At 42.4% G+C, this 27,322-nt stretch overlaps 1 protein-coding gene across 2 annotated transcripts in view; it reads left to right on the forward strand.

The window, feature by feature from the left end:
- adcy2a (adenylate cyclase 2a) overlaps positions 1-27,322 on the forward strand; it is a 107,190-nt gene that overhangs the window by 64,122 nt on the left and 15,746 nt on the right. For both annotated transcript variants that reach the window (XM_031298638.2, XM_031298640.2), the window contains exons 6-19: positions 1,471-1,619; positions 1,751-1,862; positions 3,276-3,403; positions 4,097-4,255; positions 5,064-5,196; positions 5,287-5,463; positions 5,559-5,602; positions 5,794-5,874; positions 6,172-6,241; positions 6,499-6,596; positions 6,843-6,927; positions 8,741-8,878; positions 9,966-10,085; positions 10,204-10,388. In XM_031298638.2, the coding sequence (XP_031154498.1) occupies positions 1,471-1,619; positions 1,751-1,862; positions 3,276-3,403; positions 4,097-4,255; positions 5,064-5,196; positions 5,287-5,463; positions 5,559-5,602; positions 5,794-5,874; positions 6,172-6,241; positions 6,499-6,596; positions 6,843-6,927; positions 8,741-8,878; positions 9,966-10,085; positions 10,204-10,388 (1,679 nt within the window). The remainder of the gene's footprint in view (positions 1-1,470; positions 1,620-1,750; positions 1,863-3,275; positions 3,404-4,096; positions 4,256-5,063; positions 5,197-5,286; positions 5,464-5,558; positions 5,603-5,793; positions 5,875-6,171; positions 6,242-6,498; positions 6,597-6,842; positions 6,928-8,740; positions 8,879-9,965; positions 10,086-10,203; positions 10,389-27,322) is intronic.

The raw sequence follows: 27,322 nt of genomic DNA on the forward strand, positions 1-27,322 counted from the left end.
TGATTAACAAGATATACGAACGTCTGCAACTACATTTTCATCTGCAGCACATTATTCCCTATTCCCTATTGACATCCATCCATTTGTACTTTTTGGTGTGTTGCCTGATCAACTGCCATCACAACTGTGTCCACATTCTAAAGCAAACTCAAAACTTTACTATTTTGTAGTTATTGTCCCACTAAATCTGTCTTTCTGGCTTTCCACATATGAAGGTTATTACAATTAATTCAGGTGAATGCAGGTGCTGCTGCTGCTGCTTACGAGCAGCATGGCTTCCTGTGAGAAAATACACCGAAGTGTTGATTAAAGCTTACTGTTGTGCAAGCCTGGGATGTAGCTTTTTACTACAGCTGCTGCAGTTGTAGCTTTTGGGTTCAATCAGATGAGGGTGAATGCAGCTGCTGTTGTGAAAGCCCAGGCTTGGGGTGGAGCTGGTTATCCCTTTGGTGAATCCAGCTTTTGTTGTTACAACTGCCATGAGTGAATCTGAAAATGCCTCGGGTGGAGCGCTTCGCAGTAGCCCAGGAGTGCTACTGCTGCCTGCGACAGATGTGCAGAGACCCATTTTTCTCTGGTGCTCATAATATATGCTGTTTGCTGCATGCTTTTATCCAAAGTGCCCTGCAGTACAGTGAGTGCATACATTTTTGTGTGTGAGTGGTCCAAGGGGGACTATGGGAATTAATCATAAACCCAAAGCCTTGGCAGCATTTGTTAGCAGCCACCATGGAACTTTCCTTCATGTAGAACCCTCTGAGCCTCAGCAGCGGTGCAGGGAGATGATCAGTGGTGCAAGGGAGACTTGTTAGAGTTGGCGGTGACTTTGGCTTAATTAAGTGTTTTCTCAAATCTTGAACTTGTAACCCTAATCAGAGTTTTATTTGCTAACTACTGGGCAGGTTGGATTAGAGTAATACCCACAGTAACTTCAGAGAGAAACAGAGAGAGATGATTAAGCTACCACTAAATAAAAGAGAGGTTGTGAGGTGAATAACAGTTGAGTCTGTCTTCTGGTGGCTGTCAGTAAAATAATACACACTGTAAAACATTTTTTTAATTGATCATTAATTTAAATTACAGGAAGTCAACCTGACACAATGTAGTGCCCAATTAACCTTCACTTACCACTTGGAGCTTTTCTGGATACCTGCGACAAAAAATGCTGAGAGCTTTTTGTTTCCTCCTGTCTTCAAAGGTTGATGCTTCAGAATTAAATTAGGACTGAATTCAATTAAATATCAACTTGCAGAAAATTTAAAACTGTTTTAGTGACAAGTCAAGGTCCCTGGTGATTATTCTTGGAAAACATCCTTTGGATGTGAGTGATTCTTTGGGGCGATGAAGCAATAAATCCCTGTGAAAAAAATACAGGAGGACAAACAAATGTAATAATCTGCTTATTTATTCTTGAGTTTCCTGACCATCCCTCTACTACTAATTATTCTGTCTTTGTGTTACTGACATTAGGAGCGTCTCCTGTTATCTCTGCTGCCAGCTCACATTGCCCGTGTGATGAAAGCTGAGATCATCCAGAGACTGAAGGGCCCAAACTTCGGCCAGATTGAGAACACAAACAATTTTCACAACCTCTATGTCCAGAGACACACTAATGTCAGGCATGTATTTTTTATTTGGATTACCACTTATATGACCAAGCAGTAGTGTACTCGAAAGCTACGGTTTTCCTGGAAAACATACATTATAAAACCATTATATTATAGTATAATGATTTTTTTCCCATCTCTAGTATACTGTATGCTGATATAGTGGGATTCACACGGCTGGCCAGTGACTGCTCACCTGGAGAGCTGGTGCACATGCTGAATGAGCTGTTTGGCAAATTTGATCAAATTGCAAAGGTAAACATTTGATTATTGGACTGTACCACTAACTAGGGCTGGGCGATATGGACTAAAAATCATATGGCGGTATTTTTCAGCTGAATGGCGATACACAATATATATCTCGGGAATATTTTACAAAATGGGCTGAATGTTCAGTTTTAAGTCTAAGCCACATGTGAGATGTCACAAGCACTTTTATTAAACAGATTGTGATCAAACTAAAATGCAAAGACAGGGTTTCCTTCCCAGTTTGAAATATACAGCTGCAACACATGTAAATGAAAAATTATCTAAAATAAATAGCCCAGGCTATATTAAATACAAAGGCCTATCTCTGAGAAAGCTCCTTTACTTGTTTTCAAAACAATAACAGACTAAGATTAAAAGAGAGATGTGAGGGAGAGAGAGAGGGAGAGGGGGAGTGTGATTGACTGAAGTGGATGATATAAAAACTTTCTTTGATCATGAAGCCGATTGTTATAGAACAATTCTCTGGTTTATCAGTAAGTGTCTGAACTACACTGCAGACTGGATTCTCTATAGTGACGGCTGACTCATGAAAGGCTCCAGAGCAGGTTGAATGCGCATCGGCAGGTCAGCGGCATTACAAACGTCTCGTGTATGAAATGTCTGTATTGTCACTGCGCTGCATTTTTATGAACTATGATTATAGTATATATATATATATATATATATATATATATATATATATATATATATATATATATATATATATATATATATTGATATATCACCCAGCCCTACCACTAACTAACCACTAACACATCCTAACAGTGTATACATTTTGCTTCCTCATTGGGGGCTAAACGATAAATCTCTCATACATCTTGCATCTTACATCTCTCATACATCTTACACCATGTGAAGGGTCAAATCCACCTTTAATGTAAATATACCACCATGCATCACCATTTTGGTGATGTATCTTGCATTTGTAGTCTCTTTTAATAGCTTCATGATGAATTTGTCTTATTCCTGAAAATACCTGGTCAAACATAGCTGAATTGACTTCAAACTGAAGTGAGCAGTGCAGATACAATACAATTTGTACTGCAACTATCTTAACAAAAATTTTTTTCCCCCTGCAATCATAACTATAACTGGTAAACAGACTGTATCAGGTTTTAATAGCAGCCTTTCAAAATCAATCTTTCTTCAGTCTCTGTTCAGTCATACATGGACAAACTGATCATAGAAAATATAGTCCGACAGTTCAATTTTCCCCCTCACATTAACATTGATAAAGTATAACACAGTGTAGCTTCTGTTTTAAGTCATGTTGAATGTAAAACATCTGAGGGTGGACTTTCCCTCATAGGCTTTATATGTGATTCAATTAAAAAGCTTTCTGTACTGTCTATCAACAGGACCTTTATCTGAGCCTGTGTTCCACCTTTTTATATGCAGGAAAATGAATGTATGCGGATCAAAATCCTTGGGGACTGTTACTACTGTGTGTCTGGCCTGCCGGAGTCTCTGCCGAACCATGCTAAGAACTGTGTGAAAATGGGTCTGGACATGTGTGAGGCCATCAAGTAAGTGCCAGTTATATAACAGTGCTGCTAAAGAACATCCCATTTTTGGAATACTTGCTTCTCTCTTTCACTGTGCAGTATATCTTCAATCATACAAACATCCCCCAACTCTGCAGTACTAATGTTGGGTAGAACTTTGGCATCAGTGATGTTAAAATATCTGACCAGAAATAAAATGGCTGGAAATAAATTATGAAGAAACATATCAGCAGTGGCTCATTCATCATACTCCAACCTCCAACCACATTAATGCAGAAATGAAATGCAAAAAAATTGCCTCATGCTGATTCTTGTGTCTGTTAACTCAGCTACGCCCTGAAGACTTTCAAGAGTCTCATTACACTTTTTAGGTACTATTTTTGACTACCTGCATTTCAAAGATTGTTCGGATATGCCTTTAAGCACAGTGCTTTTTGAACTACGTGTACTGAAGCATCCATACCCGTAATGTTGATGAAGTACTTGCTAAGTATTAGCTTAGATGTAGAGACTTTTTTTATTGCCAATTTAGCTGCATCAAATGTTTGGTAAGTGTGAGGTCCTATCTCACCTTTAGGCATCAGTCTGAGAGAAAGGGCAGGGGGCTGCGACAGAATTAAAAGAGAGAGAAAGACCTCTTTTCTAACAAGGTATATGGCTGATGATTTTTTGGTTACTCCACATTAGTAAGACTTGTTTTTTGGTACATGACAGGAAAGTGCGAGATGCCACTGGGGTTGACATCAACATGCGTGTCGGCGTGCACTCTGGGAATGTCCTGTGTGGTGTGATTGGACTTCAGAAATGGCAGTATGATGTTTGGTCACATGATGTCACACTGGCCAATCATATGGAAGCAGGAGGTGTACCAGGGTAAGTGAACCAGAAGTAAAGCAGAAGCACTTGTTACCATTTGCATAATGACAATGGCAATTTTATTTATAAAGCACCTTTCATCACACTTTCATAAACTCAAAGTGCCCTTACATTGAAAGGACAAAAGATAAAAATATAAGCATAAACAACAAAAATAAGGATACAGTATAACCATCAACACAACAAGACAATCTACAAAAGACAGACAGACAGACAGACAGACAGAGAGTAAATAACCAAAAGCCTGAGAGAATAGTAAAGTTTTGAGCTTGCTTTTGAATGTGGACACAGTTGTAATGGACATCAGGCCATCAGGCAGCTTGTTCCAGAGTGCAGGACCACAGTTACTGAAGGCATCCTCACCGGACCTAGATTTAATTCTGGGTACAGCTTGAGGACCTCTGCCTGATGACCTGACAGGCCTGATGGGGTTATGATCTGTTAGCAAGGCAGATGTACTGCGGAGCTAAGCCATTAAGTGTTTTATGGACTTTTGGCACGATTTTAAAGGTGATTCTGTGTTGTAGCCAATGCAGGGTTTTTTTGTACCGGAGTAGTATGTGTAAATGTATGTGTATGTGGAAGGATTCTGGCTGCTGCATTTTTCATGAGTATAAGGTAACATTGAATAATATTGTGGTGCAATTTTCAAAAACCATTTGTGATACCCTTATCCCACTTTTTCTGCATCAGTTGTTTCTGGTTAGTTATGTTCAGTTTGTACTGAAAAATATTGTACCAAAAGAATACCCAGAACCATTCTTAATATTCATAGAAAGCCACTAATACAACTGTTTCTTGCTAGGCGAGTCCACATTACCTCAGAGACACTGGAGCACCTGAATGATGCCTATAAGGTGGAAGATGGGGATGGGCAAGAAAGAGACCCCTACCTGAAGGAACACGGAGTCATCACTTATCTGGTCATCAACCCAAAGGTACCGTAGCACATCTATCATATCCATTGAAATTTATATTGGACATTGAATAAAATGCAATTAAATGACACTATTTCCATGTTTGTCCAGGTGGAGCGTCGGAGCCCACAGTATCATTACCGTCCCAGACACACTGTAGATGGGGCAAAGATGAGAGCCTCCGTCAGGATGACCCGCTACCTGGAGTCCTGGGGAGCAGCCAAGCCCTTTGCCAACCTGCACCACAGAGACAGCATGACTAATGAGAATGGGAAGATCAACACTGCTGTGTGTAATTGTTGGTACACATATGTTGTGATTTAGGTGATGGGAAGGTTCAGCTGTAGCTTGTAACCCATTTTCTCCTCTTGTTCTGTGTCTAGGATGTGCCCATGGGGCAGTATCACTTCCAGAGGAGATCAGAAAGGCAAGCAGCTCATTTTACAGCTCCGGAACAATTTTCTTTGGCAGGATTATCCTCATTCCTAACAGTACAGAGACAGACGACAAGATGTTTATTAAGACTATACTTCTGCTAGAGGCTTTGATGTGTGTGACTAATATTATGTGAACTTAAAAGATATTTGGTCTTTTTTTTCTTCTGTTTACCCATTAAAGAACAAAGTCTCAGAAGAAACGGTTTGAGGAGGAACTTAACGAGAGGATGATCAGGACCTTTGATGGGATAAATTCGCAAAAGTAGGGTCATTTAAAACAAAACAAACACAAATGTTGATGATTTAAATATGATTGTGCAAAAATACATATACAAAGTGTAACTGATTAAATATGGCACATTAAAGCAAATTATGGTATAAATTGTATCTTAATGTGTTGTATTGAATACCTGCCACCTGTTGAACATTCTGAACAAATTAAAAAATGTTTATCTTTAATTTTTTGTAAAAACACATCTAATTTACTTTTAACAGTGCCTGTTTTCTCCCTTTTATCTGGTCTATAACTATGTGTTATCTTATCTCTTTATGCTTCCAGACAGTGGCTCAAGTCAGAGGACATCCAAAGAATATCATTATTCTTTCACAACAAATCCTTGGAGAAGGAGGTAAGAGGCAGCACAAGTAAACTGGCATCATTCACCCCTCAGTGGATATACAGTATTGGACAAGTTGTTTTAAAGAGACTTATAGAACATACTGTTACTGCTTGTTCCTTTGCCTACATTTTGCTTACCCTGAAATCTTGTAAATTACAGGGAGACTTTTTGTGTCTGAGTGCACACTTGAGACACTTTTGAAATAGCCCTGATATCAGTTTTAAAAGCCTTTTTGTTGAAACTTGACCTTCTTTTTATCCTTTCAGTACAGAGCAACAAACTTGCCGGCCTTCAAATACTACATCACCTGCGCATGTTTGATCTTTTTCTGCATTTTTATTGTGCAGATTCTCGTCCTTCCAAAGTATGTGTGCTTTATTTCAAAGTATTACAGGAGTAAAATAACTGTTGACCCAATGTTTACTCTGTGTTAGTGTGGAAAACAGTATATGTATTCTTATGCAGTTACCCTTGATAATGTTTCCATGCCTTGATAAGTCATTTTGAGCTAAGAGCAGTGTTAATGACATTTTGCACAATTACATTAAACTTTCAGTGAATTAAACTTGGGAAACTTGATTTGAATTGATGATGTATTGTATTTTTTTAGGACAACTGTCTTGGGGATATCCTTTGGAATGGCTTTTCTTATCCTCTCCTTGATCCTCTTCATATGTTTTATTGGGCACTTCCTGGTGAGTAAATCCATTTACTTCTAACACCATTGTTTTAGTAGTGACCTTTTGCAGAGTTTTTTTAAGTGTTCTTTTATATTAAACCTGTACTTAACTAGGATATGTCCGCTCTCTAATGGTACACTTCTTTTCTTAAGGTTTGTCCTAATGTCATGACTGGTCCGAGTGGTCCAAGTGCTCTCCGGTCAGCTTAACAGCCCATTAAGTGCCCTTGTTGTTGGCCTCCGGTTAACACAAGCGCCACTCTGGTGTGACCTTGGGGCAAAAGTTAAGCCTGTGCACACCAGTGCTTTGGTGCATGCTTCAGCAGACAATTACCCTTTAATTTTGGGCCAACAAAAAGACATGCATAGATCAGTTGGTGAAATGTCATACTTTTTTTTTTTAATCTATTTCTTTGTAATGGCGTCATTTGCTTCCCCACATAGCGAAAACACCAGTCTCAACTGGATGTTGTGATTCTGGGGTTTACAGCATACCTAGTATGTTTGCATTGTAAATAATTTAGAAAGGGCTGTGACCAGTCAGTTAAATTGTTACACTCGCAGCAACAACACCAGCATGCTTCACTATGCATGTACTGTACTTATTCTTCCATTCCCAATCACAAAGTAAGGTATTGACCTACCATCTTTCCGAGACCTTTTCACTGTTTAGTAGGGAATGATGATGGGTACTTTTAGAAAGGTCAAACATGCCTATTTGATTAACTAACTTGCATATTCTGCTGTTTCGGTGACTGTGTAACTTGAAAGCTTCTACTTAAATCAACCCTAGCAGATTATCTTACTTTGGCTTATTCTAATTCTCATTCATGTTTTATTTAGATCATTATTATTTAAACTGCTGGACTAGAGGTGAACATTGCATGCAAATGCCTTGTTTTCAAAACAAAATGTGCCCCACTGGCTCTACATTTCCGGTGATTCTGCTGGTGCAAAATACAACATGCCATCCTTACTTTATTGTATTGTAATATACATCCCTGAGCTATTCAAATGTCACATCCACTCAGCCTCAGCGATGCTCAGATATTGCTCTGAGATGACTGAGCAAATGATTTGGGCTTTCACTGTCATTGTTTTCGCAATGAAACACATTTAGCTGAAGGCAACGCTGCAAGGGGGAAAAGTAATTGACTGTAACAGGCCCAGCCAGCATTTGCTGAAGCATGGGAAGATTTCATTTTTGCATCAATAAAAAAAAAAAAAAGAAAAGAAGTTATATAGTGTGTTGCCTGTCCGGTGATATTGCTGGGTTAAAATGAAGAGCATGATTGCACATTGTCTACTGCTCTTAAATGCATACAAACTTCGCCCTCAGTTATAATGGTTTGATTAGCAAAGCAGGAGGTGGAAGCTAGTTTACAAAGCTTTGCTTTTGTTCTCATGAAAGTTAGAAAATTATCGTTACACTGAATGGTTTGTTGCTAGCTATACATACGGTTTGCTTAGATGTTTTTAGATTGAATCACTTGAAGTTGTCATAGCGCTGTTTTTGCATATAGTTTAAAATATATTGCAGCATGCACCATTACATTGATAGGACCTCTCTTTTCATAATTGTATGCCTCTTGAACTTGTTTATTGGCACTGCTGAGGCAATCAGGAGTTAATCAGTGGGCATAGGCATGTCAGTGTGTGAACTTGTTATATATTTAATTTATTTTACAGTACTTGTCCTTACTCAACAGAAATAATTATTGTCTGCTTGTATGCAAATGTGCGTTATTTATATATTTTAATTACTTCTTTTGTACTTCAACTCATACATTCTTGTATTGGTGTGCTGTTGTGTGTACGTGTCCCTGCAGCACTGCAGTAAAAGCACCTCCACTTCTTTGATGTGGCTGCTGAGGTCATCAGTCATTATTGCCAACAAGCCATGGCCCCGCATCACTCTCACCATGACAACCACAGCTCTAATACTCATAATGGCAGTCTTTAACATGGTAAGCTTTTATATCCAAGTACTGCAATACATGAGAGCTAACTCCAATTAGGCTTCACTTGGAACAGAGTATCACAACCCATCAGATGACAAACTTATTAGTAACTGCAGTGTAATTAGAATGGAATGGAACATAACATGTCCCACAAATAAAATAAATAAATTGGCCTCAAGTGATGTAAACAATTACTATTCATCAAACAGAGTATATACTGAGTATACTTAATATATAAACAACTTTAAAGCTTAATTTCTTGCAACAGTAATACAATGCGGTGACACAGTGGTATATATGTCTCAGTCATCACAGTGAGGGGCTGTGGATGCACTAGCATTTTAATGTAGTATTTCTATGCTTTCCATTTCATTTGTTTATTACGCCTCAAGCTAACTGGATATTTAACCACATAATCAACTACAGAAAATAATTTTATTTGTATTGTTTTCTTTTGCAAGGCAGTATATCATTTGTTTTAAACAGCAAAGTACTGTAGTGCCGACACCATTTGCATGTAGTGATAAGGAAATAATTTGTATAACAATTTTATTATTTTACTCTCCATCAATTTTTAGATTCATCTGATAGAGGTTTAAATAAAAAAAGGCTCGGATGAAGGTGAAATAGCAGCCTGAGGCTTGTGGGGAAGTTGTGTGATAAAGCATGGTGTCAGGACCCTGGTTTAGACCTTCACACAAATCGATTCCAGAGATTATAATCTTGTTTTGCGCCTCACGTGGGTCAGTTGCTCAGGGCGGATGAGCCAAATTAATTTGGCTTTGCTCAGTGGGATAGCCAATCCTCATCTTGTCCTGCAGGTTCACTTTAAAGGACATTATTGAATGGTTGTCACTATTGGCCTATTATCTAACACGACTCTATTTTCCTCCTGCAAATACAATGTAGACTAGTTTGTCTTTTCATATGAAGACGTGCAAGGCAAGCAGACAGGGAAAGTGCGTTTGTAATTTGAATGTGAATTGTGTGGGTTTTTTTTTCCTGTGGTGGATTTAAATGGAAAGATCTTTTTCACACTGTCCGAAGATGTGGCAAACTCTTAATTTCTGTTGACCTTGTGTTCTTTTTCTAGTTCTTTTTGGAAGACAATTTGTTACCTCCTGTTCCTGTTTACAATTCATCCAATGAAACATTGTTTTACCCCAATGGACAACCAATCACCTTCACAGGAAAAAACAATTTCTACCTTCCTGTAAGTGCAGATTATTATTATCATGATTCTCTATAAATTCATTATTATCTTTTGATAACTTGAATAAATTAACTACTAACTAATAAATTAATCTGTCTCTTTTTTTCTATCTGTCTAGTATTTAATTTATAGTTGCATACTGGGCCTCATCTCTTGCTCTGTGTTCCTGAGGATAAATTACGAGCTGAAGATGATTATCATGTTGACTGCTGTGGTGGTTTACAACGTCATTATTCTACAAACACACGCCCCTCTGCTGGATGAATATAGCAGATTTCTGTACAAGACTGAAAGCCTGGACAGGTAGGTGCACAGTGACAAACAAATACTGTTTAAGAGAGAGTCAAAAAAGGATCAAGACGAGAGAAGGAGAGTGTTGAGGTAGCCTGAAAAGAGAAAATGAAGTTTTGTTGAGACAATGGCCATCTGCTCTTAATCCTGTGGGATTCTGAGTAAATGGAAAACCATCATATAAAGAGAAACGTGAGAAAGACCATCTACCTCAAGGTCTTCTTCCTGTTAGTCGAGACAAGAATAGCTCTAAGTGGATGCACCTGGGGGCATCCTTTGCAGGTGCCAGAACCACTTAAACTGGCTTCTCTCAATGCCAATATTTCCTCCACACCCTTATTTTTTCTTACTAGAAAGCCCCTATAGATGCTGTCGGAAAACATGCAGTAAACATCAGAAACCCAATGATCGCTTGGGGCGTCTTAATGATACAGATAACATTTATCACAAATAAAGCAAAATTAAACGCTATGACCATGGCTCATTATGGATGTGCAGCAGATGCAGAGGCCTGGACACTTGTGCATGTGAAGTTTCAATTAAAGGTCCAATATGTAATATATTTACTGTAATAAATCAAAAAATGACCCCAATGCATCATCAGATATTAAGGAAACATGCTAAGTTGAAATACTATCTTTTCTGACAACAATGCTAATGCCAGTATTTTCTCCTTTTGAAATTTCCGTGACGCAATTTCCGTTTGTGTTTTGGCCTGTGTGTTATCAACTGTCCAGTTTGACAGCCAGGCCAGGTTGCCAGCTATACCTCTAAAAACGTAAACCCAGCGCGCTACAGCTGTAACGTTAGGACAGCCATTAAGGCAGCAAACAAACGAACAGAATCAACAGAGATAGATTCTACCCACAGTAGCGGTTTTTGGCATGGGCTAAGCGGGCAGCCACCCGGGGCAGCCGCCTGGGGCAGCATTTTGTCATGACACATGGGGGATGGCACGAGCACTTCTAAAAAATCCTCTAAGCAGTTTTCTACTGTATTATCTATCATTTCACCGTGTGGGGAATTGGCAAATTGGCTTGTTGAGAAGGTACCGTGCACAGTGAAGCTGTGTGAGAAGGGAAAAGGGGAGGGGGGAGCGGGGGACAGTTCACCTCTGGGTCTAGCGGGTTGCTGGGCATAGGCGCCGATAGCGTTGGTGCTCCGCTAATACTTAGCACCCACAAAGCTGATCGCGGTTATGTGTCAGTTAAACTTTTCATCTCCAATCCTATCCTGAGTTGAAAGATAGCCTACTTCACGGCTTTATTATCGAGTTGATAGGTGTGTTTGTGTCAGCCGTCTGAAATGCAACATTTTTTGACTACTTTTTTTTTAAAGGTCGTGCGCCCGTGAGCACCCACAGAGGGAAACATAAATCGCCGCCTATGTTGCTTGGTCTCCCAAATGGAACGGTCCGGACAAGGGGGGGAATGGGGGACCATGAGCCTCCTTGAGCTTATCACTTTTATGCATGATAAGGATCTATCAGAGATCTACCCCAACTTTTGGACTGCTCTCAGGATTGCACTTACTCTGCCAGTCACTATGGCTCAAGCAGAGAAGAGCTTTTCAAAACTAAAGTTGATCAAGTCATACCTGAGGTCAACCATGTCCCAGGAACGGATCACTGGTCTTTCTGTCAGTATCAAGGGAGCAGGGAGCAGATTTCATACGATATCATTGATGATTTTGCATCAAGGAAGGCCAGAAAGGTCAGGTTTTAGTTTTAGTTTGTGTTTTCTATTCTTAGTGCAATAGTGTAATAATTAGATTCTCTTTACTGTGTTTTCACATTTGTGTGATGAAGGATTTGTGCTATTTAGAATATTTATTCTAAATTTTATTCGCATATTATTCTTAATATTTTATATTATTGTTGCTCTCTGCTCTTGTAAAAAAATGTATATATCTGATTGTATATATTTTTGGCACATTTATATATATATTTTATTATAACAACATAAGTGAAAGAGAAAATTATATTTCTCAGTTGCGCAAATCCTTCATTAGAACATTTGAAAAACACACTTAAGAGAATCCAGTTATTTAACTATTGCAATTACAACAGGAAACACTTTTTTAATCTCCACCTCCAACATTTTCGAAAGAGAATGAACACAATTCTGCACGAAATATGACAGTATAAGTTATCAGAACTTATACTGTTATACGGGGGGGGGGGGGGGCTCGAAGGGGGGCCCTGGATGTAATTCAATGTAGAACCGCCACTGCGCCCTAAAAAAACCCCGGCATGTTTCTAATAGTTGCGTGACCAGAGACGTAACAAACCCTGGGTAAATATTGGAGATTATTACTCGCAAACAATTGAGACACAGCCAGTAAAGGGATCCCGACTGGTCCTGGCTAACGCCGCCATGCTAACCCTGCTAACTGCTAACGTTACCGGAGGACCAGGCAAGCGGGCCACGGCTGTTTACAATGTGTAGCCTGTTCAGTGGCCGTAGCCGACAACGGTGAGTTATTTTAAACCAAGAGAGGGGGGTTGTAAATTGGAAAGAGAGGACCGTGAGTTTGCAGTGTGTTTAGCGATTGTTGCTGTAATTCTAAGCCAATAAAGTGTGTATTTCAGTCGGTTGGAAAAGGACGGCAAGGTAGTGTTATTTTTAGCGGTGCCTATCGTAATTCTAAGCTGAGGGAGTGTATCAGTCTGCCGTGTTGAGAGGACGGCGAGGTTGTGGGGTTTTTAGCGGTTCTTACTGTAATTCTAAGCCGAAAAAGTGTGTCTGTCAGTTGGGTACAGAGCTCCGTGTGAGCACAGGCTTTTATGACTGTCAATATAGCCAGCAAGTAAGTAATGTCTGGCTATGTGAGACAAGCGTCTGTTGTTGGATGCTCCGGTCTCAGCCTGGCAACCTCCGTGAACTTCGAGTCTGGGGAGGAGGGGGCGGGGGAGCCGACTTTCTCCAGTATTTTGAATTTGTACTGCAGTAACTATTTTAAACACTAGCTGTCAGTATTATATATTGCACCTTTTGACAAAATCAAAAATGGCTGACTTCCTGTCAAGCTAAAAAAAATCAAAAAAAATTATATATATTCCTAAAGATGAGGACAAGGTTCCCACCAAATTCTGTAAAGATCAAAGAAACTATCCGAACCATGGTGTGTGTTAGGGGGGCGTTATGGAGCCTGCTGGCCATGCCCGAGCCAAATCACAAAATTGCAATTTTCGCCAGGTCTGACATTTGTGCCAAGTGAGTTTTCAACCATCCTAAGCCCCTAAAATAATTCTTTAAAAAACAATAGGTTCCTCGCACTTTTGTGCTCGGGCCTTAAATATACAATTAACAACCCTCATATTTTACAGTCTGCTGCAGAATACATATCTGCTTTGTAAATCACTAGTTCTGTGTTCTCCTTTGAGAAAAAAAATCAGAAACCAAAAGGGAGAAATTTATATATTTTTTTGGTTTCACAATGGCGTCCCTAGTCTTGCATTAATGTTTAATCAAATCTTGGATAAAGCAGTAACGTCAGTGTTCTGCCAAAGGCAGAGCAGACAGTCACACTGAGCCATAGACAGCAGCCTGCTACACAACAGCCACGACAACAACCCCTATTAGCTTTTCTGCCAAATTCTCCATCTTATCTAACTTACAAACATGAACACATGTCTTGTCCTGCAATTAAGCATGTTCAACGAGTGACCAAACAAACTTACAGCGAGGGAAAGTGCACTGCTAACATGAGTTTACAGATTAAATCGCTAATTAGCTGCTCAGCTGCAGAACAGCATGTCAACGTAGCTGCAAATGTCACTTTGGTCCATTTAGATGCTGGTGTGGTCCTTAAACGTCAAATCACTGCTAACAACACTCTGTCTGCCCATGACATATAAGCTACAGCGCAAGATTGTTTACTTTGTCCCTAGCCCCTGACAGCCTTCCAGCTGCTGTCAATCAAACACACTTGTTGACACGCCAGCTGAGATGAGAAGGAGCATTTCTGATATTTCCCCAAAGACCTTTTTTCTTCCTCAATGATAAAAAAACTATCAACAATGCATGTTGACATTAATAACATGGAAATAGCGGGTTTAATAAAACATGTTAATGTAAGGCTGGAACTGTGGTGTCTTACACATTCAGCTTATGTTAGTTATTGTAAGTCCATAGTGCACTCATTATACTCTGCTATGGTAACATAAACTCATTAATCCTATGAGGATAAAAGTCATACCGGCGAGTCCAAGTGATGTTTGACAACACTCGTATTCAAAAAGTGATATAATGTGGCCATGATAGCTCAGTCGGTAGAGTGGGCTCACATATACAGACGTTCAAGTCCTGGCTGGCCAGAAGGGGGCCACCAGAAGAAGCCTGTGGCCCTGATGAAGCACTCTGAGAAGCGACGGCAAGATCAGAGGAAACGGTGGAAAGGCATAGAGAAGGCCCTCTGGCCATGCATGAGCAAGAGCATCCTGGCCAAGAGGGCTGTTCTCCATCAGAGAAAACCATAGGGGGCAATGGGTCGACATTGCCGAAGTGAAAATATCTACCTCCGCCGTGCCAAAGAGACCCCAGATCCTGTGTACCACATCTGGATGAAGCCGCCACTCCCCCGGTGGAGGCTACTGACGAGAGAGGAAGTCCGCGACCTGGTTCCGCTCTCCAGGTAAAAACATTGCCCGTAGGCTGGTTAGGCGGGAGGCAGCCCACGTCAGAAGAGCCTGGGACACCCGCAGTAACCCCCCCTTGTGGTTGATGTGAAAGACCGTCGAGGTGTTGTCCGACCTGACGAGCACGTGCCTTCCCCTCAGGTATGGCAGCAAATGCTGCAGAGCCAGGTGCACAGCCCGTAGCTCCAGCACGTTGATGTGCTTGCGGGCCTCGTGAGCAGACCACAGGCCCTGAGCTGTCCTGTTTTGCCACACAGTGCCCCATCCTGAAAGGCAGGCGTCCGTCGTGACAGTCTCCCGTCAAAAGGGAACAGAGCCCACGGGCACCCCCTTCGACAGAAACGAACTCTCTCCCCATCGGGACTTTCCTGTGCCTGTGCCACTTGGCATCCAAGCGGAAACTGTTCAGCCATCTCTGCAGAGGGCGCATGACAGTAAGCCCAAGGGAACGACAGCCGAGGCAGCTGTCAACTTGCCCATGAGGCAAAGAAAATAGCCGTAGGGTAACATCCTGCCCCCTCGGAAAAGGGGAAGGAGGCGGAGGATGTCGGCTATGCGCCACAGTGATGGACAGGCCTTCATAGTGACGCTGTTCAGAGCCACACCAATGAAGGTTATGCGCTGAGAAGTAGAGAGTCCGAGAACTCTTCTCGAAGTTCACCGTGAGACCCAGTCGAGCCACATGTTAAAGAAGGCGAGACCTGTCCTGGGCCGCCTGGAGCCTGGTCGCACAGTATCTAGTCATCTAGATACGGCAGGATCTTCATGCCCTGCGACTGCAGAGGGCTGCCACCATGCACCTGGTGAATACCCGTGGAAAGAGGGAGAGTCCGAACGGGAGGACCTTGAACTGATGACTGCCTTGGAAGGCAAAACGAAGAAACTGCCTGTGGTGAGGCACAATAGGAACATGAAAATAAGCATCTGTCAAATCGACAGATGTGAACCAGTCCTCTTTGGCAACAGCATGAAGAACGTCTGCTGTGCTCAACATGTGGAACGGCAACACTTTCAAAAATTTGTTGAGTTCCCGTAGATCCAGAACAGGGCGAAGCCCGCCACATTTCTTCTGGACCAGAAAATAAATCAAGTAGAACCACCCTTGGACAGGAGGGAGGACAACTCCCGTTCCAGGGCTAGAGTCTTTGCCGGGTCACTGATGATGGTCATTTTGACCCGGCTGAAGGATGGGGGCAGGCGTCGGAACTAAAGCTTGTACCCCTGGGCCACCACCCAAGGATCCAAAGCAAGGGCTGCCCAGCAGGAAAGCTGCTGCTGGGAGAAACGGGAAAACGATTAGGCTCCACGGCCCGAGGCTGTGGAGAGGGCAAGCGAGCAGGTTCGCAATAGTAGCGAACTGGTCTCTCATTGGGGCGCTGAGGGGGGGGGGGGGGGCCCTGGGGTAAGCCAGTGATTGGAAGCCAATGGGGGGCAGATACGGACCCCCTTGGCCGGCCAGGAGGGGGCATGACCCCACGAAGACCAGTAAATTGCTGCCTGGTCTGACTAGCCTGGACAGTCCGCTCAAGCACTTGTAAAGCAGCCGAGCCAAAAAGTTCCCCGGGCTCCACAGGAACAGTACGGAGGGTCCGCCTGTATGTCTCAGACAGTGGTGACTGCGCAAGCCACACCTGGCGGCGAGTATGAACCAAAGTGGACATTAGGTGCCAAAGCTCCCTAGTCATGAGAGCAAAAGCCTGCAGAGAAGCATCACAGAGGCTGGTGGAGGAAGCGTTGAATGCTGCCTGCTGCAGAGAAGCCGAGAGGGCAAGCATGAGTTACCAATGCGGCCAATACGTGCCGCAGTATCATACGCCTTACACAGAAGGTCGTCGGTGACCTGACACTGGGGTCGAGGGCACCTGGCATCTGGCCTCAAAGCCTTGTCAGGGAAAACTATGAGGGAGGCAATAGTTGGCTAAACAGCTTGCATGCGATCCAGGCCGAATTTTGCTGCATCCTGCATGGCTGCCAGAGTTCTGGCATCGGATGTAGGATGGGAGAGAGCTTTAGTATCCCTCCAACATGCATGTAGCTCCTTGAGATATTCATCAGAGGGAGGAACATTAAAGGCAGCAGGGGCTGAAGTGTGCCACACTAGCTTGCACCGGTTCGGGGTGCCCCACATCCAGCTACCAAGCGTGCCAGCGCCGCACGAATGATGGACCCCATGGAGCTGGCATCGGCCCCATCCAATGAGCTATGAGACGAGGAACGAGAGCCAGGCCCTAAAGCAATGGAGGACCCCTCTTCAGCATACTCTTTAAAGAGAGTGGCTGAAGCCGCCAAGGAAACCATATCCTCTTCAGCCGCAAGCTCAGCAGCGGGCGGATTGGGTGGAGCAGCATCCACCGTACCAGCACCGGAATGGAGGGCCAGAAGGAGAGACTTCATCTGGCCCAGCTCAGCGGCTAGCAAGTCTACCTTAGCAGACAGCCCACTAGATGTAGCCTTCCTCCTGGAAGGAGCACCCGCAGCCTGCGCTGTCCGACGTTTGGATAGGGTAGGTTGGGCTGGGGTCAACTGCTCTGAAAAAGACAAGTCAGAATGACCCCCCAGGAGTTCCACCTCGGCCAGCCTAGCAGCCCTCACTGCGCGGGGCATGTAGCTGCAGTTCATGCAGGGGCCCTCTGAGAGGCCCTCCCTCACATGTTCAACCCCAAGACAAGGGGGGCAGAGGTCATGGCCGTCCTCATGTTGAAGAGGAGCCAAACAAACACTACAACTATGCAGGGCTTAAAGTGCCCATATTATGAAAAAATCACTTTTTCTGGGACTTTATTTGGGGTGTTATGTTGTGTCTCTGGTGCTTCCACACACATACAAACTTTGAAAAAAATCCATCCATGCTGTTTAGAGTGAGATACGGTTTCTGAATGTGTCCTGCCTTCAATCTCCGGGTGAGCTGTTCAAAATCGGCACGGCTTGTGACGTCACAAGCCGAAACGAGCAGGCTAACCGCAACCATTAGCTCGTAGCGTTAGCGTTAGCATGCTAACACTAATGCTAACGCTAGCATGCTACCTCGTTCTCAATAGCAAAGCACTGCTACAACACACAAGTTCACCATAATCTACAAAAGAACTACTTACATGTGCGCCCTCATTTAGAAGTCTCCCAGCTAATCCTGCCTTGTAACTGACCAAAGTTGTAGAAACAGCCTTTCTTTTACTGTCTATAGAGCTAGCTAGCTGACATGATCTACATCTGAGCTACTGGGCATGTGCAGTGCAATCAAAGATAGTACAGAAGAAGAAGAAGAAAAGAGGTCTCACTCTGTAGCTAAAACAGAGACCAGCTGAAAAGAGGAGCTGCAGCAGTGAGAGAGAGCACTGCAGTACAACAAAAATATGGTGTTTTTTGAAAATTAAACCATGTAAACCTATTCTGGTACAACCTTAAAATACAATTATGAACCTGAAAATGAGCATAATATGGCTGCTTTAAAGTATTCGGATCTCCGGCGTGCAGCCGTGAGGCTTGGGAACTTGCATGCGGTTTATTATTTTTGAGTCAATTGATTTTACCTACCAATCATATGAGAGGAACGCAGCTCTAACTAATGCAGGGCTCAAGTACTTGGGCCTGGTGCCCGATTTCTGGTGTATGACTATTTTAGAAAAATAAATAAATTAAAAAGTCCACATGGGATTTGTTTTGATGCGCTGGATTTAACCAATCATCGAACTTCCACCTACCAATGAAATGAGTTCTAGCCAATCAGATGCAAAGTAGGGTGGGTCTTTGCCGAAATGTGAGAGTGCGGTGCTGGTGTGGTCTCCGTGGTAACGCGGCTAAAAAAAATGGAGGCAAAGTTTATCAAAGTTGAGAAAGTAGTTAAAAACAAATTGCGCTGGGCATGAATAGAGGACAAGAGGAATAGGGTGGAGACGAGAAGCTGTTTAGCACTTGAATTGAGGGAGCCGGGCACTTGCTTCTGTAGCGCATGTTCAAGGAAGACACTGTACGGCAGCAGTGGTAAGAAAGTGCTTGCTAGTCAAAAAGCTTCGGTCCGTGCACTCTGCAATACGAGTAAGTTACCGGCAACGACAGCTACCGCTACCACTGCGACTGCGCCTTCACTGACCGACCGTGATACAAACAATATGTGTGTGCACGTTCATAGCGGAACATGATTTGTCATTAATGATGGCCACTGTGTAAAAGCTATCTGAAGCCCAAACTGCCTTGACAAAGCTGTCTGTTTGGAATTAGCATGGCAGATATTTAAACAATAACGGCCTTGTCCCAGAGTTTAGACGTCTAGCTATATGAAAAGCTAAACAATGCGACGTTTTTAATAAATGTAAATAAAGCAGCTAATATCAACACGGACAAAATCATGAATGCATACACAACACATCTAGAAAGTTTTGTTTTCACAATGATTCATTGTAGGATTATGATATTGCAATATGTAAATCCACATTGACTCTTCAGTTAACATATGGTTGGAAGAAGTAAAAATTGATCCAAAACTTTTTAGTTTTAAAAAATTATGACTTTTATTATTGCGTAATGTCAGAAGGACTTTAACTGTTTTGCCATTCAAATTCACTTTAATGACTGCATATTGCAATATTACACTGTGAAACCCCCCCCCGTTAAAAAAAAAAAGTTTCAGGCTCAGGATTTTTTTTCACTTTAAGCCCTGACTTTGAGTCCATAACAACGGTGAAGAAACTCCGCCAACGAGTGATGGCCAAAGGCAGCCAGAGCGAGAGCACTCGCACACAAAAAACACGTATAGTGTCGTATTTAACCTTTAACTGACAGAGCCAAATAATAAACAGTACATGCAGTGAGAGGAAAAAGTCAGTCACACACTCTTGATAGCAACCACCACGTTAGCCTGAGCAAGAGCACTCTGCTACCTGCGCTACCTCGGCCGCAGCCTTTGGAGGGCGAAAAATCCACAACTCAACCAAAATCGCAAGGCTACAAGCGGCGAGCTTAGAAACAATCAATAATCCACAATTTTCAACCAAAGCCAATGCTAATGCTGCCACAGATGGCAGACGACCTGCATAGCGAGAAGATGAAAAAGGAATGAGCTCGGGGTTGACACCGGAACTTAATACCTTGGCTAGGGTCACCCCGAGGTCACAGGTGACTTTGTGATATAAATACTCGACCTGAGCAAGCGCGATACGGAATATATTCAGTGTGAAACACTGCCTCTGGCGGTCAGTAAGGATTAAATAGAAATACCTTTAGACCTCAGAGGGTTAACCCTCACATTATCATAAAATGTTCTGGGGTCTCATTTATAAACGCACAAAACAGGGCTGAAAATGTGCGTACGCCACTTCCCACTCAAAGGTTGTGATTTATAAAAAAAAAAATAAACTTGATGGGAGAATGTGCGGTCCTCCACGCAAACTCTGACCCATGCGTACGCACATTTTGGAGACAATGGGAATTGGCGACGCAGATGGTGTGGTGGTGAACTTAAAGGAGAATTCCGGTCGATTTCAACCCGTAGCTCTGTTGTTTGTAATATTGTAAATTAGGAGTACTGTCAGTAGCGAGAAAAACGAAACCAATCGGTGCTGCCTACACCGAGTTATCCTCCTGCTAGCGTTAGCACCCAACAGGCTTAAACAGGGCTTAAACAGGGCAAGTTTTAAACGTGTTTTTAGCCTCTAAACATGCTCGAAATGCCATTACAAGTGCTTAGCCATGTGCAGTTATTCCTTCCAAGGGAACACAGCGAATTTGACTGCAGTAGATGTGACAGAAAGCCATAAAAGTTGTGTTAATCCATACCTCTGTTTATTTCCTGGTTTATGGTGAAGCCCACACTAGTCGAATGCCGATCTCATACAATCCAATATTCCAAAATGTATTTTTTCCCCAAAAATACGATTTGCCGAGTTTCTTTCCATAGTAACGCGTATGTATCAACAAGCTGTAACCTGACACCACAGTGGAGTGAGCAGAGCTGCAGTTCAAGTGTTCAACAGCTAGGTAACCTAGCAACGGCAGCAGGGGGAGGAGCTCACAGAGATGACAGACGGAGCTTGGAGTTAGATCAGGACTAATATGAGAAAATGGTTCCAGTTTGTGCCTTTCCAAATTGCGGCAACCAAATGAAGAGATATTTGAGCTTGAGCTTTCACCGTCTACCCCTCCGCAACCGGGAGATTTCACAGTTGTGTGTAGCATGATTATGTATAAAACCACACACTGCACTGTACATACTTTACATTGATTGTGTCTAGATTGTGATATTGTAATTTCCTTTTTGTTGTTGAAGTAAAGACACAAAAGCATAAATGCAATGTGTACTGTTATATTATAAAACCACCGACAACAGACAGGTGCAGCAATATATTATAGAACTGTACAATGTACTTATTCTTACAATTTATTTATTCTTACAATTTACTTTACTTGTACAACACTTTTTCCTAATAGAACTGTGCAATTGCTTTGTTTATTCCTAGTAATGGCAATACCAAGTATTACTAGAAATCATATTATTAGACTCAGAAAATGTCCTCTGCCTCTTTGAATCCCGTGTAACTTCCAGTGGGGGAGGGGTACTCTTGTCTGATCACTGCTACAACACAGGTAGGCAAAGTTCTTCTGGTGCCACGGCCAAGGGGCTCTCCTCTCAGAACCCACTCCAGAATCACCCGGTAGGCCACGAGTCTGCATTGGCTGGGGGGGAGGAAGGGCGAGCTTTGGTTATTTCACTAAAGAAGTGATGCATTTACTTATAATAAATAATAATGCATTTCATTTATAGAGGGCTTTTCATCGTACTCAAAGACACTTTACAGTAAAAACCAGCACATATAGCACATTAAAAACAGATAAGCAATAAAACCAACACATACAACAAGCATATTTAGAAGCAATTAAAAACAATAAAAACAGTAACTATCAGGTGAGAAATGTAAGATTATTGTATGTGGAAAGCTAATCTGAAGAGGTGTGTTTTGATTAGTGTTTTGAATGTGTATTTACAACAAATGTACATGTACCTAAGCTAGGACAGAATCACGACAGCCTGTTGTACTCACTCATTAGACAGCTGGCCATCAGGTCCATCCGGTTTAGGCTGCTTCTTCCAATTTACTGTCAGGACAAAAAAAAAATGCTTCCAGAACATCCTTATAGATCAGATGAGGAAACCTCTGTATGGCCGAAACAATGTCCGTTATCTGGGGACCCATCCAGACCAGGCTGGATGAGATCCCGTTCCTCACAGCACAGGCTTTCTTCCTCGGTGGTCATTGCGATACAGTATCCACACGAGCATCATGTACCCGCATCACATGCAACCAGCCACAACTGTAAAATCTCCCGGTTGCAGAGGGGTAGACGGTGAAAGCTCAAGCTCAAATATCTCTTCATTTGGTTGCCGCAATTTGGAAAGGCACAAACTGGAACCATTTTCTCATATTAGTCCTGATCTAACTCCAAGCTCCGTCTGTCAGCTCCTCCCCCTGCTGCCGTTGCTAGGTTACCTAGCTGTTGAACTCTTGAACTGCAGCTCTGCTCGCGATCGATTAACACAACTTTTATGGCTTTCTGTCACATCTACTGCAGTCAAATTCACTGTGTTCCCTTGGAAGGAATAACTGCACATGGCTAAGCACGTGTAATGGCATTTGGAGCATGTTTAGAGGCTAAAAACACATTTAAAACTTGCCCTGTTTAAGCCCTGTTTAAGCCTGTTGGGTACGCTAGCAGGAGGATAACTCGGTGTAGGCAGCACCGATTGGTTTCGTTTTTCTCGCTACTGACAGTACTCCTAATTTACAAACAACAGAGCTACGGGTTGGAATCGACCGGAATTCTCCTTTAAGTCAGACTGCAGAAAGTAAATGTGGGAACGATTACTCGTAATATGTTCAAGTATTGATGCCTCACGCACATTTTTTCACTCCATATCATCCACATTATCATGAAGATTAAATCCAGCAGTGCTATTTGCGGTTGTTCTGAGTGATACTTGTTCCATAAACACCTTGTAAAATCCAACTCAAATCTGTGGGTGGTGGCGCAGTGGATATGACACATGACACATTGGTGTGGGAGACTGGGATTCAATTCCCATTGCGATTCATCAACCAATGTGTCCCTGAGCAAGACACTTAACCCCTAGTTGCTCCAGAGGCGTGCAACCTCTGACATATATAGCAATTGTAAGTCGCTTTGGATAAAAGCGTCAGCTAAATGACATGTAATGCAATGTAAAATCTTTAATAAAAAGTCACATTGTCCGCTACAGAGTGCAAGAGGAGGAGATATGAAAATAAGAATACTTATTTTCGTAACAATCAAGTATCAAAAACTGAGGGGGACACGCTGTTGGACGCTGTCCTCCTCTCCTACTTCAATGCCTAACAAATCTATCTCTCTCTCTCCCTGACCCTGTCTTTCACTGGTTGAAGCCTGAAAATATTGTAATCAAATTAATAACATAACTAATTACACTGGTCGGACTGTTCAGCTCTGTTTCCGGCTCCTTCGGTTCAGGCTGGTCCTCATCCTCAACACATGCCTTTTTCAGTTGCAGAAAATATTGTTCAATACTCTGAAGCAGCAAACATTCAGTCTAAGAGTAAAAAATTACATAACATTATTTATAATAAGTTTATTTGATTCACAGCTGCTACATATAGTGTTTTGACCTTGACAACCCAACTGCATTTTACCGCAACGACTAGTTAACTTTCTAAAGCAGGCACAATCGCTTGTTTGCTAAGAGTCGGGTCGGGACTCCAGCATTAACACACTGACAACATTGTATTCAGAATATAAAATATTTGTATACCACTTTTTAATGTGTGATTGTATAAAGGTGTTCACGAGATAGATACACCACACACGGCAGGAATATCTGATCAGATTATTTTACGATAATCGGAGCATCCTTAAGATTGTCGGAAGGGGTGAATCAGAGCTAAAATCGGCCTAATTATCCTGCCGTGTGAACCAGGCTTAAGTCTCCAACGTCGCCTTCCAGGCAGCTAACCCTCACCTTAACCCTAAACATAACTTGTTTGACATAACCATTGCCGCGCTGCCTGGAAGGTGACGTTGGGGGCTAAATACACCAAACACCACACGGTGGGAGGAGCTGTGTGTGTGTATGTGAGCGAGACACAAGTGACAGAGAGACGGAGGAGAGCAGGGAAAGGAAATGCAGCTGAACGTGTTTTAAATAGCGTAAAAAAAATAAATAATAATAACGAAATGCAATGTGCGGTGGCCGGTGTTGATAGTGCGGCGCACCGCCAGACATTAGTCTATGTGTGGGAAACACTGGCACTCCTGGCTCTGCAGGAGGACTACGGCAATAGAAGAAACAGGACAAAAAGAGGCTTCAGGGACCATGACGATGACTGGCTAATATGCCGATTTAAATTCCCTAAAGCTGCGCTCTTGGATCTCAGTACTGTATTGGGTCCAGTAGAGAGGGCAACGCGCCTGAACCGTGCCATCCCGGTCCAAATAAAGGTCCTCGCCACTCTGGGGGCAACCGGCTGTTTCCAGAGGGAAATGTCAGACAGCTGTCCCCGAGTGCCGAAATGCCTGCCGTTTTGTAAGGTATTGTTACTATAGGTAGTCTATAGATCAGGTTTACCTACACTGTGCGAGAACAGGCCAAATTTATAATTCAATTTGGAGCAATTCCTGAATGTCTGTCAAAGTTTTTTGCTTTTTCCCCGCCAGTCGTTATGATTCGGCATGATTCGGCATAACGAAAGAACAACTGCCAGGGTCATTAACATACTGATCAGCATTCATGAGGTGCTTTGCATTGACTATTTATGGTTAAAAATAGGCGTGTACAGGGTGGGATAAGAGGCTGATTCACGTACGCACACTTGTGGGTAATCTGTGATTTATAAATCTGAATTTCTTTTGGCGTACGCTATTGTTGGCTTTTGGGCGTACGTACACTTTTAGTGAGGATCTTACGCACAGTTTTATAAATGAGACCCCTGAGCTGTGTCAGTATATAGCTGAACTCAGATTTCAGTGGTCTGAAGAAAGTTAGTAGTGGTAAGAAGTTGATGTTAGCTTTCAATCCTGTGCCTGAAATACCCACACATGTAGACTATATGAAGCCATGACATGTAGTGAAAAGAGTATGGACCTTTTCATATATTAAATGAACCAGTACATCCAGTATCATGACAGTAGAGCTATACATCATCAGTGTGCAAACCTGAGACTTACTAAGTTGCTGCATGCTGTTACTGAGAACAATAAACAGCTCCAAAGCCTCCAATGTCTGGTTTTACGTGTTGTATTTCTACACATCTTAAATAGACATGACATGTGCGCGAGACTGCTTTGTAGTTTGTGAAATGCACAAATGTTCACTTTTTTCTCACAAAGCAATGCTGCTGTCAGTATTTGACAACACTAAGCAACGCTAGACTAACCTCTGTACTGGATACACAGAGACAGAATTGTAAATAATTCTCATCTAACTCCGGTTAAGACAGCAAAAAAATTTAACAACTCAGCCAAGAGAGAATGTAGTGATGACTCGCAGACAAATCCTGCAGCTGCTCCATAGACAGCGAATAGTGAAATAAGTATTTGGACATTATGATGCCCATTGTAGTCTTACTGGAAAATGAAGAGATTTTCAGATTTTTATGCTGGAAGCCCTGCAAATAAGTCCTTTGGATGTAATATCCAAAACACAACTTGTCAGAGCCTGCAGCTTCAATCACTCATTTATTGTCATTGTCAGACAAATGCAGCATCATCAACATCAATTCAAGTCTAAATTGTCTGATTTCTAGCAGAGGAAGGAAGGTGTTTTTTGGTTATTGACTTTCCTGTCCAAAGAAATTAAAATAGCATAATGTGATTTTAATGAGTTTCCCCTCCTACTAAACCAATACAGCTTTGCACACACACACACACACAGCTTTGGTCAACAGTAGTACAAAATGGGAATGTGTTAAGTGTAGAATTGACAAATTGAAAAACTTTGTTAATTTCTATAATTGTACAACTCTTTATCAAGACTCAAGATACTTTATTTTCATTGTATGAACACAACAGATATGAACAGGCTACAGCTCTGGGGAAGAAGCTGTTCCTCAGTCTGTTAGTCTGGGTTTTGATGGTTCTGTATATTTTTCCAGATGGTAATGGGACAAACAGACTGTGTCCTGGGTGTGTAGTATCCATGCTGATGCTACTGGCTCTCTTCTGTAGGCGGCCAGCATACACAGCATCTAGGTCCGGGAGCACTGCTCCTACAATCCTCTGTGTCATTTTCACCACCCGGGCCAAGTCCTTTTTGTTCTCTGCAGTGCAGCTGGCATACCACACTGTGGGACACTGACAGAGGATGCTTTCTATTGTGCTACAATAAAAGTTGACCAGCAGCTCAGAGGGGAGACTGGCTTTTTTGAGTTTCTTGAGAAACACTTTCTTTACCAGGTGGGATGTGTTGACTTCACCATTTATATGAAGTTGGTGATGTGTGGTCTTCCTGGATCTCCTAAAGTCCACAATGATTATTATGAGATCAGATTATTGTCTGTACACCACTCGGCCAGATGTTGGACCTCTTCCCTGTAGTGGGCCTCCTGGTTGTTGGTAATCAGTCCCACTACAGTGGTGTCATCTGCAAACTTCACTATAGTGTTGGAGGCGTGAATGGGAGTGCAGTCATGGGTGAAGAGGGCTGGACTGAGAACACAGCCCTGAGGCACTCCTGTGTTCATAATGATTGTTGAAGTCTGGTTGCCCAACCTGACATATTGTGGTCTTTGAGTGAGAACATCCAAAATCCATGAACAGAGTGGGGTTGTTAATCCAAGGTTGCTCAGTTTATGTAACAGTTTGTGGTGGATTACTGTGTTGAAGGCGGAACTGAAGTCAATGAATAACATCCTAACATATGTGTTTGGATTCTCCAGGTGGGACAGAGCTGTATAAAGTGCAATTGAGACTGTGTCCTCTGTAGATCTGTTCCTTTGGTAGGCAAACTGGTGGCTGTCCAGAGCTGTGGGGATGATGCACTTGATGTGGGATAGTATAATCCTCTCAAAACACTTCATAATAACTGGGGTCAGAGCAACTGGGCGATAGTCATTCAGACTGTTGACTGCTGTCTGTTTGGGTATAGGCACAATTGTGGTGGATTTAAGGCAGGTAGGGACAACAGTTCACATATTGTTGTTACAATGCCGTTGAATGGTAAGGTTGAAGATGTCAGTGAACACTCCTGTTAGTTGGCCAGCGCATGTCTTCAGTGTACAGCCTGAAACCCTGTCTGGTCCTGCTGCTTTAGAAATGTTTATTTTTCTCAGCG

This window comes from Sander lucioperca, chromosome 10 (assembly GCF_008315115.2).
Source record: "Sander lucioperca isolate FBNREF2018 chromosome 10, SLUC_FBN_1.2, whole genome shotgun sequence".
NCBI classification, from domain to species: domain Eukaryota; kingdom Metazoa; phylum Chordata; class Actinopteri; order Perciformes; family Percidae; genus Sander; species Sander lucioperca.